Here is a 20,681-nt window from a genome sequence, read left to right as displayed (position 1 = left end):
AATAATAATAATAATAATAATAATAATAATAATAATAATAATAATAATAATAATAATAATAATAATAATAATAATAATAATAATAATAATAATAATAATAATAATAATAATAATAATAATAATAATAATAATAATAATAATAATAATAATAATAATAATAATAATAATAATAATAATAATAATAATAATAATAATAATAATAATAATAATAATAATAATAATAATAATAATAATGATGATAAAATATTATAATGAGCAAGGACAAATGTTTAACACATGTCATAACACAAATTGGCGCTTGTCATAATCAAGGTTATTTGAACATTAGTTTAGCATATATTTAAAGATGAGCATGCGTCAATATGAGCTCACAACTAGGGATGTCAATATATGACACACCTTGAAAACTTGACCAGGACCCGACCCTAAAATTACAAGTTCGTGTCAACCTGTTTAAAAAATGAGTCGGGTTCTGGTTAATTTTTCGATCTGATTAACATATCGGGTTGAGTTCAAGTTAACCTATGAACCCAAACACAACCCTTTTGACTTGCCCTAGCTCGGCCGCATCTCGCCTCGCCCGTCCCGTCGCGCTCACAGTAGTTACTCGGGTTTGTCATCTCACCATCGCCCTTCACCAGCTATCCCTCACTCTCCTGCTTGCACTAAACCGGGTTAGCAAGTCAGGTCGTGTGGGGTCGGGTCAGGTTAGGGTCTAGATTTTTAACCCATTTGGACAAACGGGTTGGACGGGTTAAGAGCGGGTCAATTTCAGTCTTGACCCGAACCCAACCCAAAAACTTGTTTTCACACGCCTACTCACAACATACGATTCCTGCAATTAAACATAGCCCATTGAAGCATATAACGAATCTAATTAGAATGGTTAAAATATTTTAGTATTATCAAAATCATTATCACCACACATCATGAAAAATAGTCATCTCTCTTATTTTTTAGTCAGATCTATCAAATCAACGTTCTTTGTTTATTTCAAAAAATACTTATAACGTATTTCAATGAAAGGATAACTATTAGTTTATCTCTTACACTTCCACAATATGATTGTTGAAGTACATATCTTACTCTGCCACATGTAATAGTTAAAAGTTAATTAAGAATCAATGGCATGACATAATATGCTTAAGCCTCTCTCTCGATCACTCTCCTAAAGAGCATTACCTTTGTTATTATTGTTGGGAAGGAGATCTCAATCTAGGAAAAGGAAAAGGACAATGATTGATGGGGCCATGAAATAAGCGCCTCAGTGAGGAAGTCGATCACTGAGTAAAAATACATTCGGATTAAGGTTTCATTAGAGGATTCTTTACAATTCATCAATATCATGCTATCGTGTGATTTACTTCTTCTCCAACCATCAAAAAAGTGTGCTCATGCTTCCTTTCAACTTTTTTCTCACATGGATCTATTTATTCAAAGCTGCTTCTCTTCCCTGGGCACTGATATCTTAGGATAGCAATGCCATGTCTGCTTGATTAAGTGTAGGGTTGAACTCTTAGGCTGCTCCTTTGGGATTAGACAGTTTGGTTCCTCCATCACCTGATTGGACTTCTGTTGAAGTTGTTGGTGGAAATCGGATTCCTCTACTAAAAAATTCCGTCTACATGAACTAGTTGGACAATATGCTAATGGCTAGAAACAGACAAGTGGGGTCCACCTTGTCCGCCCCCTCCTCTGGGCTTTTCCGCCTCCGCCTGGTGTAGACCCGGGCTGAACCCGGTCCAGCCGACCCCTCCTGGGCCGGTTCACGCGTAACAGACTTCTGTTGAAGTTGTTGGTGGAAATCGGATTCCTCTACTAAAAAATTCCGTCTACATGAACTAGTTGGACAATATGCTAATGGCTAGAAACAGATTGACTTGATGAATGATATGAGTACTGAGACAGAATATAGCTAAATAGCCTATAAAAATATAGATGTGTGCCACATTAGAAGAATCTTCCATTAAATATACATTTAGGCTATATCTGACCAAGCTCACATTTGTTAACCATTTATTAAGGAAGTTTACCAAACATTTAGGATAAATGGATGATTCCAACTAGCTTTTTCTTGAAATTTTCAGTAAATCAGTTAGTCATCAAAACAGTACACTACCTGGAAAATAGTGCAATTTTAAGTAACAATTTCTTTCTTTTTTCAATTACCTTCAACTTTGAACTATTAGAGGTCTCAATTGTCAATTCTTGCATCAACTCCTCTTTTTCCTGTGCCAACTGAAATAAAAGTAGAGCATTAGCTTACGAGGTCAAATACATATCAATAGTGTAAACATTGAAAAGCCTTTAGAACTATGTTTAAAGTAGAATGCATGTTGAGCAAAACAACAAATATAAATCCTACCTAATAGTAAACGAAGCAAGATCTTACCTCAGACATTAGAGAACTAATGTTATCTATCATTCTAAGCTGATCGCTGGGAATTCCAACAGAAACATCAGGAAGATAAACACTCATGCCATCTGTTAGAAAGGAGGTCGTTGTCACAAAATCATTCAATGCTGTGTTATTTCGCACACTCATGGTATTGCTGGCCAGTATTTCTTCCTCCTTGGTCTGTCTGTCAATGTCATCACCTTAAGGAAGCAAAGATGGTCCATCAGCAGGCTTTTCAAAAGCAACAAAACACAGCCATAATAACCAGTCAAATATGAACTTTTCTTATAGATCGCCACATGAACCCGGACTTCAGATGATAGGCACTTATAAAATAATACTTACACAAATAAACATCATTCAAATTATAAAAAAAACTTAATTTATGACAACATATTCTGCTCAGCCTAACCAGGTACAGCTATCATATCATTAGCATGATCCCAACCATTTGGCACAGCAATGAAATGCAAAATTAATCAGCACGGTAAACGTTTATTCAAGGAGAAATGATCAATCAAACTGCAAAAATTATCAACAGTCCAAAGCTTCTCTACCTTGTCAGTTGAGCAAAGCCTTTATGATGGCGATAGGAAAAAAAAAAACATACAAGGCAAAAGCAAAGTACTAAATGCAAGTATAGAAGTATAATTCATAATTTCATATGTATTTGTATAGAGGGAAATATTAATTAATTATTATTCATATGCATATGCCAACCTACGCTATTCAACTGCATCTAAAGTAGTTAACGCACTTAAGAAGGATAAATATTTGGTACTTCAAATAAAAACATTCAACTAGAAATGTCATGTGGGATATAAGGAAAGACATGCGTGCCCTGAGAAATTTGCTCACCGTGTAAACACTTTTTAGGAGTTGCAGAACAACTGAGAGAAATTTGTAATTTCTAATACTTTTTTTACAAAATCTAGTCAAGGAAAGTTTTCTTTTGCAAAAAAAAAAAAAAGAAAAAAAGAAAAATTGCCAGAACTCTCGCAACTCATGAAAAAATATCTTACATCATGAACACTTATTTTGTTCGGAATGCCTAAGCAAACCTTTTTTCACGGGATATGATAGCCTCAAAAAAAAAAAAAAAAGGATAAAGGATCGTATTTCAATAGCATCTAGCTTCTACCTCCTATTTTCGATTCCTCATAGGAACTTAATAGAGTTTATCACAAGTTTAATTATTATTGTAAGATATCTTACCAAATAACATAATGGTGTAGCCCTAGTGCTTTTAAGCCCAATTTCTTTTTGACTTGAGTATCAGAAAAGTTGGATCTCAGAAAAAAAAGGATAAAGGATCGTATTTCAATAGCATCTAGCTTCTACCTCCTATTTTCGATTCCTCATAGGAACTTAATAGAGTTTATCACAAGTTTAATTATTATTGTAAGATATCTTACCAAATAACATAATGGTGTAGCCCTAGTGCTTTTAAGCCCAATTTCTTTTTGACTTGAGTATCAGAAAAGTTGGATCTCAGTTCTGGAACAAATGTCAAGCATGTCTTCAATAGAAAATGGATGGAAGCATTCTTCTCATTTTGGAACTCTTCTTAGAAGTTAGAAGTGAGCTGCAGTTATTAGAGATTGGAGTTACCTTTAATTCTACTTTTGTATATGATAATTGAAGAATTTGATTAGGGAAAATGATCCTAAATTTTATTTCTTGGAATCATTACACATATATACACTATAAAAGAATAAATAGAAAAAAAAAGACATTTAATCTAATAAATAATAACAAATAAAAGAAGAAAGTCATTCAATCTAATTGATTTTAATAATTATATCCCACGGATCTTGGAATCAATCCCACTAATTTTGGTTTCATAAGAGGAAATCTCCAAATGCAGCTCAAGATTGTCGCCCACGGATTGTTGACCTGTCAAAGCCGTGGGCCCCCCTCGTGGGCCCCCTCCTTGTTGTGTGATTCAACACTCCCCCTCAAGTTGGGCTGTGTAGGTTGTACAATCCTAACTTGCAAACAAACTAATCAAGCAGAGAGCCCGGTAGTGCATTTATAAGAACATCGGCAAGTTGTTCATGAGTTGGGGTATATACTATAATTTTTTAGTTTTCTATTTTCTAAGATATAAAGTGTTTATCAATGGTAACATGTTTTGTTTTGTCGTGATGTACTGGATCCTTGGTCATACTGATTGCAGCTTGATTGTCACATTTTAACTTTTATCGTGCCTTAAATCTTTATTCCCAGTTCAATCAATACTTGTTTGATCCAAATACCTTCACAAATAGTAACTATTAATACTCCTCCATGTCACTAGGTTCCCCCACACAAATGAACAATATCATATGGTCGATCTCAGTTCAGATTCTGCACTGCTTTTGGAAACAACATATTGTTTCTTTCTCCTCCATGTCACTAGGTTTCCCCTCACAAATTAACAATATTTTTTGGTCGATTGACTATCAACCTGGCTTTCTGCCCAATCTGTATCAAAATAAAGGATCAATTTCCTTTCTTCATTTTTCTTGAATGATAGCAACTTTCCAGGAGTGTTCTTGAGATATCTCAAGATATGATATATTGCCTTCATGTGCTCCTGCATAGAATTACTCATATATAGACTCACCATGTTCACAACAAACCCAATATCTGGACGAGTGTGGGAAAGGTATATAAGCTTTCCTATCAGACGTTGATATCTTCCTTTATCTACTAGAACCTCCGTTTCTATCCCAAGTTTCTTCCTCGGATCCAAAGGTGTACTGGCTAGTCTACATCCTAGCAGGATGATCTCCTTCAGTAGGTCTAAGGTATACTACGTTAGGAAACAAATATACCTTTACTTGATCAAGCTACCTCCATACAAAGTAAGTACCTAAGTGATCCTAGATCTTTAACTTCAAACTCCTTGGATAGAGCCTGTTTGATCTTCATTATTTCCTATATATCATTTCTAGTAAGATGATGTCATCCACATTTACAATCAGTACTGCTACCTTGTTTCTTTCTGACTGCTTCACAAACAAGAAATGATCGGCCTGGCATTATCTAAACCATGGTCTTTTACATACTTTGAGAATCTTCCAAATCATGCTCTAGGAGGCAGCTTTAATCCATAAAAGGATTTCAGTAGTTTACACACTTTGTTCCTTCCATAAGACATCTGAAACCCCATTGGAATCTCCATGTAAACTTCTTCTTTCAGGTTCCCATTCAAGAATGCATACTTGATATCTAGTTGATGTAGGGTCAATCTAATTTGTTGCTAAGGAAAGAAGAATCCTGATAGTGTTGAGCTTTGCAACATTAGCAAAAGTTTCATGATAGTCTATTTCATAAGACTGAGTGAATTATCTTGCAACTAGTCTAGCTTTCACCCTCTCAACACTATCATCCTCCTTATCCTTTACGGTGAACACCCATTTGCAAGTTCCTGGTGGGAGATTCGTAATAGTCCATGTTTGATTTTTCTCCAATGCCATAATTTCTTCTTTAGCAGCCTATCTCCATCCTCGGTGATTCAAAGCTTCCTTAAAATTTTTCGGAATCTGCACATCATCTAACTTTGAAAGGAATACTTGATAAATTTCTAATAATCTATTATAGGAGAGAAAGTTTTCGATTAGATGCTTGGTGTATGATTCTTTATGGCCATTTGATGATTATTTCTGGAGAAAGAATTTTCTTATTTTTCTCCTCTATATGAATCTCTATAGTTGTTGGATCCATTAAAGGAGATTTGACAGATGCAAGATGTTTCTCACTACCCTGCATATGCTATTTTTTCTTTCTTTTCCTCAAGTATACATATTATTGTTCATTAATTACTGCTCTTTGCAAGCATTGATTAGGACTTATGGGTGGAAGTAATAGGTCTGAAGGTGGAGGTTGAGACAGGAGATATGCCTTGTAAAATACTCGTGGTTTGAATTTCTTATGATATTTGTTAATTTTGACTCGACTCTGTTTTGTTGTCTAATAAGGAATTTCACTTCCAAGTTTGAAATTCTCCTTCACTCTCCCCCTGAATTTCAGAACTAGTGAAGTATAGGTTATTTAAAAAAAAGGTGACATCCATGGTTTCAAATACCTTCCTAGAAGTAGAGCATTTATAACCTCTTTTTGTCATGAAATAGCCAATAAAAATGCATTTTTTTTATCTTGGGTGAAGCTTGCTCCTATCTTGTGAATAGCTATGAACAAAAGCAAAGCACCCAAAAACTTTAGGTGGAAGATTTGATGATATGAATCGAGCATAAGGATAGGCTTTAAGTAGAGCTTGTCTAGGCATTTCAAATTTCAGTACCTAAGTAGGTAACCAATTTATTAGGTATACAACAGTAAAAATGGCTTCCCTCTATAGATATTTTGATACTTTGTGAATAGCATAATAGATTTGGAAACTTCCAAAAGTTGCTTATTTTTCCTCTCAGCTATCTCATTTTGTTGAGGTGTAAATACACATTAACTCACTTTGTATTATCTCTTGGCTTGATAAATATTCTCTCATGATAGAATGAAATTACTCTCTCCAATCATTTGACTTCAAGATTTGAATTTTTGTATCAAACTAATTTTGAATCAGTTGAAATGATTTGAATATACTTTCAACTTCATATTTTCCTTCATTAAATAAACCCAAGTGAGTCATCAACAAATATCACAAACCACCTTGCACCACTTATATTTTTTACCTTTGAGGGTCCCTAAATATCACTATGGATCAAGGCAAAGGATTTAGAAGTTGGTAAGGAACAGTTGGATAAGATGATCTAGTATGTTTAATCAATTGGCAAGTTTCACATTTGAACAAACTTTGATTTTCATTAATAAATAAACGGAGAAAAATCTTTTCAAGATACATGAAATTTGGATGACCTAACCTATAATGTCACATGATCATCTCTCTATTTTGATTGACTCTAGAATAGTACTCAACAAACAAACTCATAATATGATGATTCTTAGCAGCAATTAAGGACTACGTGTCATGATGTACCATAACCCAGAACACATCTCAGCGCTGCCACTCTTATTCTCAAAATCCAGTTCCTAAAAAATACATACATTATTGAAGAAAATTATTAAGGAATTACAATCACGGATCAATTTACTGATTGAAAACAGTTTGCACTCAAGATTGGGCACATAAAAAGCACCGATTTAAGGGTGACAGCTTCTATGAAAAAAGCAGAATCAGTTTCCAAAAATTTGGACGTTGAGGCATCAACAACCTTAATTGCTCCATTTGAATGATAAGGTTGATAGTCATGAAGAAGTGTAAAGTCTGTTGTCATGTGATCTGATGCTCCTAAGTCAATAACCCAAAATTTTGATTATTTTATACCTGAGTGTGCGTGTAGGCTGGTAGCAGGTTCTGGAGACTGTTTGTTCCTGATGTTGTTAAGCAGTAATTTCAGCATGTGAAAGGAATGGCTTCAGCTTTGATGATATGATCTCGCATAGTGTTGACGGAGTTCATCTTGCTTTCTTGTGTTGATTTGCTTGCCTTCCAATCATATGGGTTCCATCAATCTTATAACATGTCTCCTCTGTGTGTCCTGGTTTGGCACAATGATCACACTGCAGTCTTCCTCCCTTCTTTTGATGTCAATTTTCAACATGTGAGGGCTTTCAATTGCTGTGGATAGTAAGAGCATTTCCTTCTTCAACCTTTGGACATCCTTGTAGGCTTCCTAGGTTGATCTTTATTTAGCTCTCTTCCCTTCGAACTTCAAAAAAGGCCTCCTAGAGATTTGGTTCCCATGATCTGTCCTATAACGCCATCCAAGTTCTTGTTCAAACCCATCAAGAATTTGAATATTCTTTTTGTCTCAACAATCTTTTGGTGAAGTGCGTGATCTTCTAAGCATTTTCATTGATATTGTTCAAACACATCTAATTGTTTCCAATAACAAGTTAGAGTATTAAAATATTGAGTTACCATCAGGTCCTCTTGTCGGCAGTCATGAAGGATGGTCTCAATTGAGAATAGCTCGAAAATGTTGTCAGAACTGGAGAAGCTCTCTTTAACGGACTCCCATATTTCTTGGGTCGTCTCGTAAAGAAGAAAGTTCTCACCGATTTCTACATTCATGAAGTTGATGAGCGAAGACATGATCTGATGATTCTCTACTTTCCATTTTCTGTAGAGAGAATCGTTTGTGGTGTTATAGGGGCTTCACCAGTGAGATTGTCCTCTTTCCCTCTCCCGCAAATAAACATTCTTATCGATTAAGACCATTGTGAAAAAAATTCCCATTAAATTTGTGGTTTGTGATGAGAGGAAGATGAGAAGAGTTGTCTGCAGATCCAGAATTTCCGGTGTTTAAACCAGTAATATTTGGGTAGGAGGATGATAATTTTATTTCCTCGATTTAAAGAGAAGATGAATTTTGGGCAAGGGCTATCGGTGCTGGAAGAGAGGCTATCAGTCTGATGATGAAGAGTTACTGCCGACAGAAGATGAGAAGAAATGGAGGAAGGTTTGCCCAAAGAAGGCTTAGGATTTTCCAAAGCTTTGATAACATGAAGAAATTGTTTATAGGAAATTGAATTCAAATTTTATTCCTTGGAATCATTACATATACATACGCTCCAGGAGAATAAACAAAAAAAGTAAGACATTTAATCTAATTAATTATAATAAACAGAAGAGAAAAATCATTTAATCTAATTGATTCTAATAATGATATACCACGGAACTTAGAATCAATCCCCCGGATCTTGGTGCCAGAAGAGTAACTCTCCAATTGTAGCCCACGATTGCCACCCACGGATTGGTGACCTATCAAAGCCGTGGGCCCCCTCCTTGCCATGTGATTCAACAATGGTAAACTAATACAATATTAATAAAAAAATTAGTTAAAAAGGAAATAATTTAGGCTAATTAATAAATATAAAATAAATGTGGAACAATTAGCCTAATTAATCATATAGATTAAATAAAAAAATTACTTATTGTAACAATTTAAAGCTTAATTGATCGTGTAATATGAAACTAGGATAACTAATTAGATTAATTAGAGATTATATAGGATGATTAATAATAGGATTCCTTCCAAAAATTAGCAAAACAATCTTTAGTCCGGTGTACTTGACCACTTGACATGTATTCTTGCATTTCTCAAATAGTCAAGTGAAGACTCGTGCAGGGATAAACAAGATAGAGCTGCATAATTAATTACTCAAAATGGTATGCCATTTTAGGGTTCTAAAAGTAAAAAATAGCCCTAAAAATTTATTATATATTGATATCCATAAATATAATCACCATCACAAACCCTAACAATGTCAAATGTTCTCCTAACCACAGAGCTCCACCTCGTAAAACCATCGCCTTCAATTACTTCCCTCACGAACTAACCAAAAAGTCTCTTTTGCACTGAAACTCGTAGCTCAATTCACCTGAAACCGGACATGAATTGTGTTGATGATACCATCTCCTTCGCAACCTCCCAAAACCCTACTTGTCACTCCTTCACATCCTCTCGACAAGAAGCCGATCAACCCCAATACCTGCTTTCTGTCTCCTATTAGTGAGATCCAGCTGCAATCACATCGAGAAGTGCTCGAACCATAATCCCAAGCTAGATTGTCATCAGAATTAAGGCTTTATGCCTTTTTTTTTTTTAATACAGCACATATAAAATTATATATCAGAAAAAGCAACCTTTGCATTACAAACAACAAGCAACCAAATATCTTTCAAAGAAAAGCAACACATTTTCAACAATAATACAACTTTTTTTTCATCTAGCTTCTCAAAAAACAACAATTGTACCATATGAATCCTAAATCTACATTATTTTGAAATATTTTCAATTTTATCATTATCCTTTTACAACCTCCTTAGGGATGGCAATATAAGAGATCTTATTCATCTTATTCAAGTTTAAAGCTATATTTTGTACCAATTCTAATTTCATTATTCCTTCCACAGGTTTCTTTCCCTCACCAATTTTGTCTATCCTGTTTCCTGTGTTAGTCTTCGAACAAGACTAATAACTGACCTTGTAAACTTACTACATGCCTTACTCTTGGAGCTTCACACTTACTTCTACTTACACATGCCCAAACCATGAGCAATTAATTATCCCGCCTAAATAAAAATCCAGATACTAAATAGGAAAACTACTGCTATTAAGGTCATTAGAACAAGTAGAGCCAAAAGAACCAAAATATTATCCAAAGGCCACTTTAGAAATAATAAACTAAGACTTTAAACTCATTTAATCATTCTTGTGTTACTTCCCTAGCAATCAAGATAAAGTCTATTTACAATATTCTCATACATTGTCCTTTTTTTTAACGAGTAAATGACTAAAATGAACACTCGATTTTTTAAGTGTGTTATATTTTAGTCCCAGAATTTTTTAAGTATTCAATTTAGTTCCTACACTAACCAAATTTGAACTGATTTGGTCCTTCTGTAAATTTGTCATATTGTGGATGGAAATTGATTGAAGAATGCTTTATATGAGGATATGCTAAGCATTTATGGTCAATCTCATTAATTTGAGTCAGAATCAAGCCACGAGATTGACCCTAAAATATCAATAATGAAAATATGGAAAGCATCCCTCCAATTTTCATCCAAAGAAATGGAAAAGTTTACAGCAAGACTAAATTGGTTCAAATTTGGTGAACTAAGGAACTAAATTGAACACTTAAAAAATTTGGGACTAAAATGAATACATCTAAAATGTCTAGAGACCATTGGTTCAAATTTCAGTAATTTATGCCACAAAGATTTTAAAAATAAAAAAAAAATTATGAAAAATAAACATATTTGCAGGCAAGTGCCTGGTGCAAGAACTAAAAGAAAAAATTTCTGCCTTTCGAAGTACAGTACAATACAAAAAAAACATTACAAAAATAATTAGCAGTAAGCAGCATCAATCATGTTTATTACCTAAATCATCTGTAGATGTGGACATATCTCTTCTGCTTGAGGAAACCGTTGTAGCATTAACAAATTTTGAATTTGAAGAGGCTTTCCTCAGCTTGGCCTGTAAGAGCTTTTTTTCTGTTTGACAAGAAATTAATCAAAATCATGGAGAAAGCTTGCACATGAAAAATAAACATGCATGTCATCACATGGGCATAAAACACCCACAACTTTCGAGCCTCCTCAATATTTAAGAGAAAATTCAAGGACTAGTTTCACTAGAGGTAGATTTAGGTTTGTTTTAATTGGATTTTGTGTCATGAATTTATGTAGATATAGATTTAAGACTTTCAATAGGCACGTAGTGGTATAAAGATTTATTGTTGTAGTTGTTCTTGTTGAATAGACACAATCCCATAGTTAATGAACCCTCCTGCTCACAGGAGAGCACTTTCAATCAAGGAAGTTGCTTAGGACTGTATTTTGGACTTAAAATTAGGTAGCTAGTTGTGAGTTTAATCGAAGAATGGTTAGGGAATGGAGATGGACCTGATTAAAATCTAAAGTTCCATCATCACAAGTATAACAATGAACCTAGCTGCCAACGTCAAGAGGGCTTTAAGCCAAACCATCCAAAGAGCTTGATTAGAAACCATGTGGATTATTTCATTCCAGGTAACCTGAACAAATCAAGGTCGAACTCCAAGTCAAAGATGTGCTTTTGAAATTGAACTCAACTCATTCAATAGCTAAAAAGCTAAAAAACTGCAAATGACCAACAAGAACTCAAGAGGCATGGAATGACTATCAGGTGTCCATGACTTTCAACTTGACTCAAAGAAGACACTTAAGAGGTTTGGTTGTGAGATTCCCTACATATAGTTCAAATTGAGGCTTGCATTCATTATAAGGCCAAAAAGTTTTTACTTGGCAAATTTGTTGAATTTGTGTTAGCTCCAATAATTAGGATAAGGAATACATTGATTGAGAGGATCACAAACAGTACTTAGAAACTCAAGGACAAGGAAAGTCCTATTACCTTACTAGTAGGTAAAAGTGGATCAAATTATTAAATAAATTGATTTAATGGGGTTATTGGCTTTATGTCACCTTAAATTAATTAGATTGTCGTCTACATTCATTGGAATACCAAACAAAATACCTAATTTGAATTATCATTTTGAACAATAAAAGTTGCACCTGGACAAACAACCCTACATTTGAGGAAAGTCCAACATAAGTCTTATTGCTCTTACTTTAAAAAACATGAAATGACTTATAATACTATATTATTGAAAAGAGCTTATGAAGGGAATCTTATGGATTCTACTTCAAAACAACCTCGCTTTATAAGCAAAAACAAATTGAATGGTGGTTCTCAAAACCTAAATTTGTAGCAAGGTCATGCAACGAGATAATGACTCACTAGGACATTTAAATTGACTAAGAGAAAGCAAGATCGAAATAGATTTATTGGTCTGTTTGCTTGATCAACCAAGTTGATATTATGCAATTGAGTTAATACTTCGAGGTATTACAGTGATTTGAAGGCCATGAAAAGGATTTTTTTACACATTTGATTTTCAATTTTTTTTTTTAAGAATAAATCAGGTTCTTTTAAAGAATATCAGAATTTCATTCAAGAAAACTTTATAATTATTGAATGGGAGATGATGCAAGCAATTTAAAATTGTATCCAGAACCATCCTTTTAATTTAAAAGGTCTCCGCAAGTTCTCATTTTCACTTCAAGTTCTTCATCTCATTCTAAAAATTTTTAAGTTTCATCACAAGGTATTTCACATATTGCAATGATAGGGTACTTATTGCATTCACTATGGTTGTTGTTGACCTAATATAATAGAAATATGATATTTGGAGGATATTCTATCTCATTTTTACAAACTCATTATAGGAATATGAGTGTATTCCACAATTAAAAAAGTCTTTGGCAAACAACTTGGATTATTTTATCTTAATATTATTCTCTTTATCCAACCAACAAGTCTCCATTTCATGAAGAGTGCTCTCATTAGGCATCCAAATTTTTGTCAGCTCTGCATGATATCTAAGTCAATTTCCTTTCATGGGGATAGCTGTTTGTCAATTGTCTTTCCATAGGGATGGCTGCTCACAAGCAGAATAATGAAAGCACGATTGTATATATTTATCTCCAAAAATGCTCAAATCACAAAACAATAATGACAATTTACTTGTTGAATTTAAACATTATAGATGAATTATAAAACTCCATCATAATCCTAAAGAGGAAAATCATATCTCACAAATAACAACTCCGCCTAATTTTTGGATGATTTTTCAAGTTGATAGTTAGCGAGGCATCCTTCGATAGATGCAATAGTACATCATGGTACAAATGGCTATGAGGCCTGCCCAAGCAATTTTCACAGTGAGGTGATGCACAATTTATATGATTGAGATGGGGGAAGAGAGAGATTATGTTTTGTGAGGTTATTCCTGGATGTGCCTTCATCACCAATGTCATCTTTTGGTTTACACAAAAATGCATCAAGATGTCTCTCCCTTATAGTAGGTTGTAATGGGGTTTCAAAGAGACAGAAATCGGATATTGTGACGATGGGTTTGTCACATGAGGTTGGAAGCTGGAGTTGTTTGGTTGCAGAAGGCCGTGTACGTGAAGTTAATATACAAAGAGTGATTGGCTAGAGATATGGCATGAGAGAAAGACAAGAGCGGGAGAGATTAGGGTGGTGAGTAAGTTTCGTATGAAATAATGAATGACAGAGGGGAAATAATTTGTGGGTATCGCCAAACGGAGATGAGATTGGGATGGGTTGGTAAGATGAAAGGAACCATGTAGGAAACCCATGTGGTTGAGCAAAGAGTTTACGAGCGAGAAAGAGAGGGCAAGAATGGCATCGAAATAGAGAGCAAGTAGGTAGGTAAGAAATCTAGAGAATTCAAAGCATGGGGCACAAAAAAGATACAATGAGCAATTGCTAGAAGGAGATGCATAAGCGACAAGAGAGTGTCGGTAGGCGAGAAGGCAGTGATATGAGCGCATTGGGTCTTAACCTACGTTTCAAGAAGTTGTTTATAGTTATCATAAGCAGAAGTGGACAAGAGGGTCAAGAGAACTATGATCATGGTTTCTTTTCACTATTGACTCGATGATGTGTGGTTGCTAGGCCGTTGAGGATGGATTGGCATGTTTAAGAATAACATGAGAAATAGGATCTACAACTTTTATTGGCATTGTGACTTACATAACTAATGAGATCAAATTTAGATCAGCTCCAATTAACTTTAATGTTCATTACGCTTTGAAGTCAACTAGCAAATAATTTAATTTATACTTGTGATAAAAATCTTAATCAAGTTAATTTAGAGCTACGTAGTTCCCAATTTAAGACCAAATTTTATGGCTGATATTTTAATCATATTTGTTAGATCTTTGATTAATTAGGCAAAACTAATTAAATCTGCTCTAAGAAAATTAGGCTTTCTATAATACTTAATGAACCTCCTAACTAACCAAGAAAGATTAATTCACCCACATTTTGGAGTGAACAATTCGCCCCCAAAATGTATTGTGAAGCTATATCACTGTAAACTTCTTGTATCCTTTAATGGAAATTGAGTCCTTGAGCAAAGGTCTAGGCATTGAATGAATTCAGCTTTGTCTTTGGACAAGTTGAATTGGAGTTCAAGTAGAGGGTTTTAGCTCAACTATAGGGTTTGAGAGCTAAAACCGCTAGTTCAGCCCTTCAGATCATTAAATTGGACTTCAATATTCATGAATCGTTTTACAAATTTTACTACTTAGGTGATTATTCCTGTTGAATTTAAATGAGAACTAGATCCATAGGCCTGTGATAAAAAGATATCTTCCCTTATGAAACCAACATAAATAAACTTTTAACTTCAACAACTTGTTCAATTTCTATTCACATTCTTCATGGAGCTTGTTTCATGGAGGCAAAATTTGGATTGATTGATAATTTATGAAAGATTATTTCTAAAGCTAAATCAGGCATTTCCTAGTAACTCCAAGAGATATAGTCACAAAACTCTTGCAAGAAAGCTGTGATATCTTAAGCCATATGCCTGAAAGCATTTTTTGATAAATATAGGACAAAGGTCATTTTTTGTACCTAAATTAGTTTCTAGAAGTTGATCGATAGTGGCTTGTGCACCAACTTCGAGCTCTTGAGGAACTTACCATGATGATGGTTTAATCTTTAAACTTGTGAAATTAACATGTGCATGTTAACTCAACTATTGGTGCTTTTGGAATTAAAATGGTAGTTTGACCTTAGGCTTATGAATTAATGGTGTTTGTCTTGACCTTTAGATTGTTCAACTAGTAAAATGATGGCTCGATCCTTAAACTTACTGACGGGCTACTAGAGCTTGTTGAATTGGCATGACAACTTGGCCCTTAGACGATAAATCTTGTGCTCAACAAGTATTTGTTGAATAGACACCATTCATGGAATATGAAAGTCCTTCATAATCCTAAAGATGAAGATAGAAGATAGTTGAAGATAAAATTATAAACATAAATCCCTATTTTTTTAATATTTTGCATGTTAAGAAGGCAATGATCCATGCTTTAGTAGATAGCATAGAGAAGTACAACATGATTTAAGATATGAAAAAGACTACAAGGCTCAACACATCTTTCATAATAAGGTGAGAAATGATTTTTGACATTGAGATTGGGATTGAGAGATGATGTTTTGCAAGGTTCTACCTATGTGTACATTCAACGCCTGTCATCTATTGGTTCCTATTCACTCGCATTAAAGTGTATTTCCCTTGCAATGGGATGCAATTGATTCTAGGAGAAAGCGGCATTGATATCCTCAGGATGGGTTTTCAGCAGGAGGTCGAATGTGGGAGTTGATGGGCTTCAAGAAGATCATAGATGCAGAGTTGTTATACAAGCGCCTAGGGAGACAACAGGATAGGAAGAAAAGTACGGTAAGATAAAGAAAGCGAGAGAGCAAGAGAAGATGGTGGATATCATTGAGGGGAGCTAACTGTGGGACAAGTAACTTGAGAAGAAGAAAAATGTTAGCAGTCCATGTATGGTAGCGAAATGGTTAGCAAGCATAGAAGAGAAAGCAAAAATATTGAGAATAAATATAAAACAAGTCAGAAAAAGACTAGGAGAGGGGGAGATTTTATAGACGGGATGCACTAGAGAGAGAGATAACAATAGGAGAGAAGTGAATATGCTCGATTGATGGGAGAGTTTGCCAATGAGAAAACAAGGTGCAGACACGTGTATTGTTCCTTAGGTTTTAAAAAGCAGCATTTGGATATCATGAACAAATGTAGAAAAGAGAAAAAGGAGGGCAAGATCATGGCTTCTTTCTCATGAGCGACTCAATGATGTGCAGCTCTTAGGTTATCAAGGAGCAGTTGAGTGAAGGCTTCTGCAACTTTTTGTAGCATCATAGCTTAATAAGATAGAATTTAGATCAGTTTTAACTAATTGTAATGTTAATTGGGCTTTGAAAAAAATCATCAGCTAGCTAAATCTATACTTATGGATAAAAAAACTATTCAAGCTAATTACAACCTAGCTAGGTTAATTAAACTAGATTTCTAGTCCAAAGGTTTAATCACATTTGTTAGGCTCTTAGTTAATTAGGCAAGGCTGATTGAGTATGCCTTGAGAAATAAGGATTTTTAATAGATTAATTAACCTACTAACTAATTAAGCATGACTATGGCCTAAATTTTCGGTTAAACATCATGTTTGGTATATTGCCTGCTTAGTGTATTATTGTAAGAAAATATCATTACATGCAATATCCAAACAAGAGAATGATTCTTTCCTAAGAGAGCATAATCTATGCACAGACAATAACCATGCACCTGTATGAGGATTCAAAAATCGGTTGGAAGAGGCTTAGAAGATTTTCTGCAAGGCGCTATCTTTGGCATGCAGAAGCAAAGAAAAATAAAAGTAAGCACAAAAATAGCAATTCACACAATCCACGGCTTTAGAATTATTACCTTCTTGCATGGCATTGATTGTAGACTGAAAATCCTGTCGCTCTTTCTCTAAAATGGACACCTTACGTCTGGAAGGATTTAAAAATGCAGCACCTTGTTAGTGGCTTTTATCCTCATTGCATGAATTTCAGTCACAACAAAATAGTTGGTTAATTTAAAAAATAGAGAAAATCGTCAATTTGAAATTTTGCAATTTATTCCCTGCAAAGCAAATATACATCCACTGATCACAAAGCAACCATGCCTTTAAATTTTTTTTTTTTTTTGGCTGTGTGCACATGGTTCTGAACCATTCAAACCAAGAAAACCTATTCGCCTAAACCCTTGCTCGCATTCTCTCATATACAATAACAAAAAAAATATCAAAGAAGATAATATTTAGACCTAGTATATAAAAATTCATATTAAATGTATGAACTTTCAACGACATGAGAACGAATTCAAATAACACAATAAAAGGTTTATTTCATGAATGTCTATACATTTCACATACATCCCACAATGCACTCAATCAAGGATGGGAGCCACAAATAATCTAGCTCTCACACATCTGCAAAACCTAACCGTTAGATTTTAGCAAAGAACAAAACTAGCCCAAAGACATGACACCTATCCCACGAACATAAGTAGTGCAAAAACAAAAAAATAAAGTTTCTTACCAAATTTAACATCGTTCAAACTTTCCAAGCCATAACAAGCGATGTCCAAAAGTAAGATAGCCAGCAAATAAAACTATATTTCCAAGAATATGCATGAGCAACTTCTGGCAAAATAATATTATTCCAATTTACACAGACAAAAACACTTGACATAACTAATTTGATTTTCTTAAATTCCCATTTTCTTGTAAATTAATCAATGCAAATATTAAATATTAACAAGTCATGACTTCAGAACAATATAGGCTACTGAATTACGATTTGGATTGGATGCCATGGAGAGGGAACCGGTATGGTTGGCATATAGCTTTATGCTTTTGGCTTGTTCACAATCAAGTTAGTTATCATTTGATCAGCAGATTAACTAAGCCTAAACAGGCCTTGGAAAGCTTTAAATATGATAAAAGAAGCATAACCAGTACAATTTTTTTCCCATTTTTCTCATGAACAGCCATATCTCTTACTAAAAAGCAGCTCAATTACATGATTTTCTGCAGTTTATTTGGCAGCTCAACTGTCCTCTAAATGCAAATATTAAATTAATTTATAATTAACCTTTTTCTCCTTTTGCAATCTTAGTAGAGCATAGTCCTAGAGGGTTTAATTAAGACTGATAGAAATCATTAATTAATATGTTCATGTATATTTTTATTCATTAAGGTTAGATTTTTTACTAGTAGGAAAACTCAGTAATAAATTAGAGTAGTTTTATATATGAGCATGATAAGTTTATTCTTTCATAGAAGGTTATTGCCTTAAATCACCACATTTAGCTAGCCTGACCAAAGTTTCAGTGTCACTGGATTTTGATTAACAAGCTTAAACAGGATTATTAAGACTTTACTTGTATCGGTTAACTGGGACATAGGTCAGATTAGGGAAACAATTTTGACTAAGTTTAATAACTAAAACTCTTCGCATAGGGCTGACCAAAATTCCAACCTAATACTGACTACATTATCCATAAGAGTGTAGAAATACAGTATAGATATTTTCTCATTGATATGGAATTTTATACCAAAAGCAACTTCATATGATCTCATTAGGGATTTGACAAACATAAGGGCTTCCCATAAAGCAGAGGACGGCATGCTGCTGCTACGCTGATGATGTTGGTGGTGTGTGTTTGGTGTTTTTCGTGGTAGGGTTTACTTCCATAGAAATATATTTGACGTACATGCAAAGAGTTCAAAGCACCCTCCTCTTTACAGAATCAGCATACAACAAAATGTACCGTTATAACATACAATGCAATGCAAACCTTAATTTAGAGAACTGCGGTTAAGTTTCCACTTCAAATCTGCTCTATCCTCATCATACACAGCAAGAACATTTGAGGCAGGACATGCAAAGAGGTTAATCAAAATAATGGCACATAATTGTAAATTTATTATAAACTGCTTCAGATTTAATTCATGCATCTCAAAAAGCTTCGTGGACCTTTCTATAACAGGTTTACTTACATATGCAACACTTAAACACAACTTGATTTACCTAAAATATATTACATAACCCCAAGATTAACACAGGTTGGGAGTTCAGTGAAGGTCAAAAAAGGATTTATATGTATGGAACAGAATAGAAAGAAAGGATGAAAATTCTTTTCTTTTTTATTTGGAATTCTAAGAGAGAAAAGAACCTTTTACTAGAGCAAGGGTTATTTGAATATTATTAAATTTTATTTACCTGAATTCCTTTATTTCTGATTTCGTTGCTTGCCTTCCGAGAGAAACCAAATCCTCTTTATAGAGGAAATTCTTCCACTCATTTTAAACTCCAATCAAAATAAAGTCTTAATTTATTTCTATTTCTTCTCTTTCCACTACAACTTTTAATTTCTAACTCCCAATAAGAGTGTTAATACTATTAGCATATCAGCCAAAATCTCTATGTATTACTGATAAACCATTCTGTTACATTAGTCAACACATAAACTAGCCATGTTCACTTCAGTTAAACAAAGGATATTTGGCAATTACCAAACCAACAGGACACCATAAGGACAATTCTCCCTCATAACAGTCTGCCACCTCATCTCTAAAGTAGGCAAGCAACGCCCTGTCAATTATTTGCACAAATGCAAAGCATCCACATTCACAATCAACAGACATAATCACTTACAGCATCTATGCAAGGATGGAGCACCCTCATCAATGTTGAGCAAAGCTAGAATGCATCTACCCTTTGGTGGGACAACACAGTACCAATTAAGCTATCTCATGCCTCGATGCAGGCCAAAGCATTCTTTCCTATAGTCTGCAGTGCCAAAGAGGCCTTTCTGACCTCTTCAATCCTTGCTGGCTCACAAATATTGTGCAGAGATGTCATTAATCCCGAGCAGTCCTAACCAACTCAACACAAAACCATAAAGTCCTTTGGTGACTGATAGGAAACACTTGGATTCACAAGTGTTCCTAGCCAAAATCAGTAAACTGCAGCAGATTTATTGCTGTCCACAGCAGGAAACAGCCCAAAAACAGGAGTTTTACAAGAGAAATTTGAGAAAAAACGAAGAAAAACTCTTGTATTTCACTAGTAGATGAATAAAACAGTAAAGATACAATTGATCCTCAATTCGAGAGGAGGATCGATCTCTCCCAAATCTCTAGACGCCGCTAGAGCCCAAAGAAAACCTAAATCTACGGGATCTCAAATTTCAGCCAAATTCAAGATGATCAAACCCCAAGAAAACCAACTATTTAATGCATACAAATCAAAAGGAAATCCCTAAACAATCCCTA

The 20,681-nt window shown here is 34.4% G+C and overlaps 1 protein-coding gene across 2 annotated transcripts in view; it reads right to left on the bottom strand.

The window, feature by feature from the left end:
* Positions 1–2,169: 2,169 nt before the first annotated feature.
* The window catches only part of LOC110108498 (protein BLISTER), a gene marked incomplete at its 3' end in the record, with an annotated part of 58,283 nt that continues 39,771 nt past the window's right edge, over positions 2,170–20,681 (bottom strand). For both annotated transcript variants that reach the window (XM_020839172.2, XM_020839173.2), the window contains 4 exon segments: positions 2,170–2,238; positions 2,393–2,598; positions 11,295–11,408; positions 17,282–17,349. In XM_020839172.2, the coding sequence (XP_020694831.1) occupies positions 2,170–2,238; positions 2,393–2,598; positions 11,295–11,408; positions 17,282–17,349 (457 nt within the window).

This window comes from Dendrobium catenatum, unplaced genomic scaffold, assembly GCF_001605985.2.
Source record: "Dendrobium catenatum unplaced genomic scaffold, ASM160598v2 fragScaff_scaffold_72, whole genome shotgun sequence".
Classification (NCBI taxonomy): Eukaryota; Viridiplantae; Streptophyta; class Magnoliopsida; order Asparagales; family Orchidaceae; genus Dendrobium; species Dendrobium catenatum.
The sequence above is the reverse complement of the archived record's forward strand: the minus strand, read 5'-3'. Positions and strand labels throughout refer to the sequence as shown.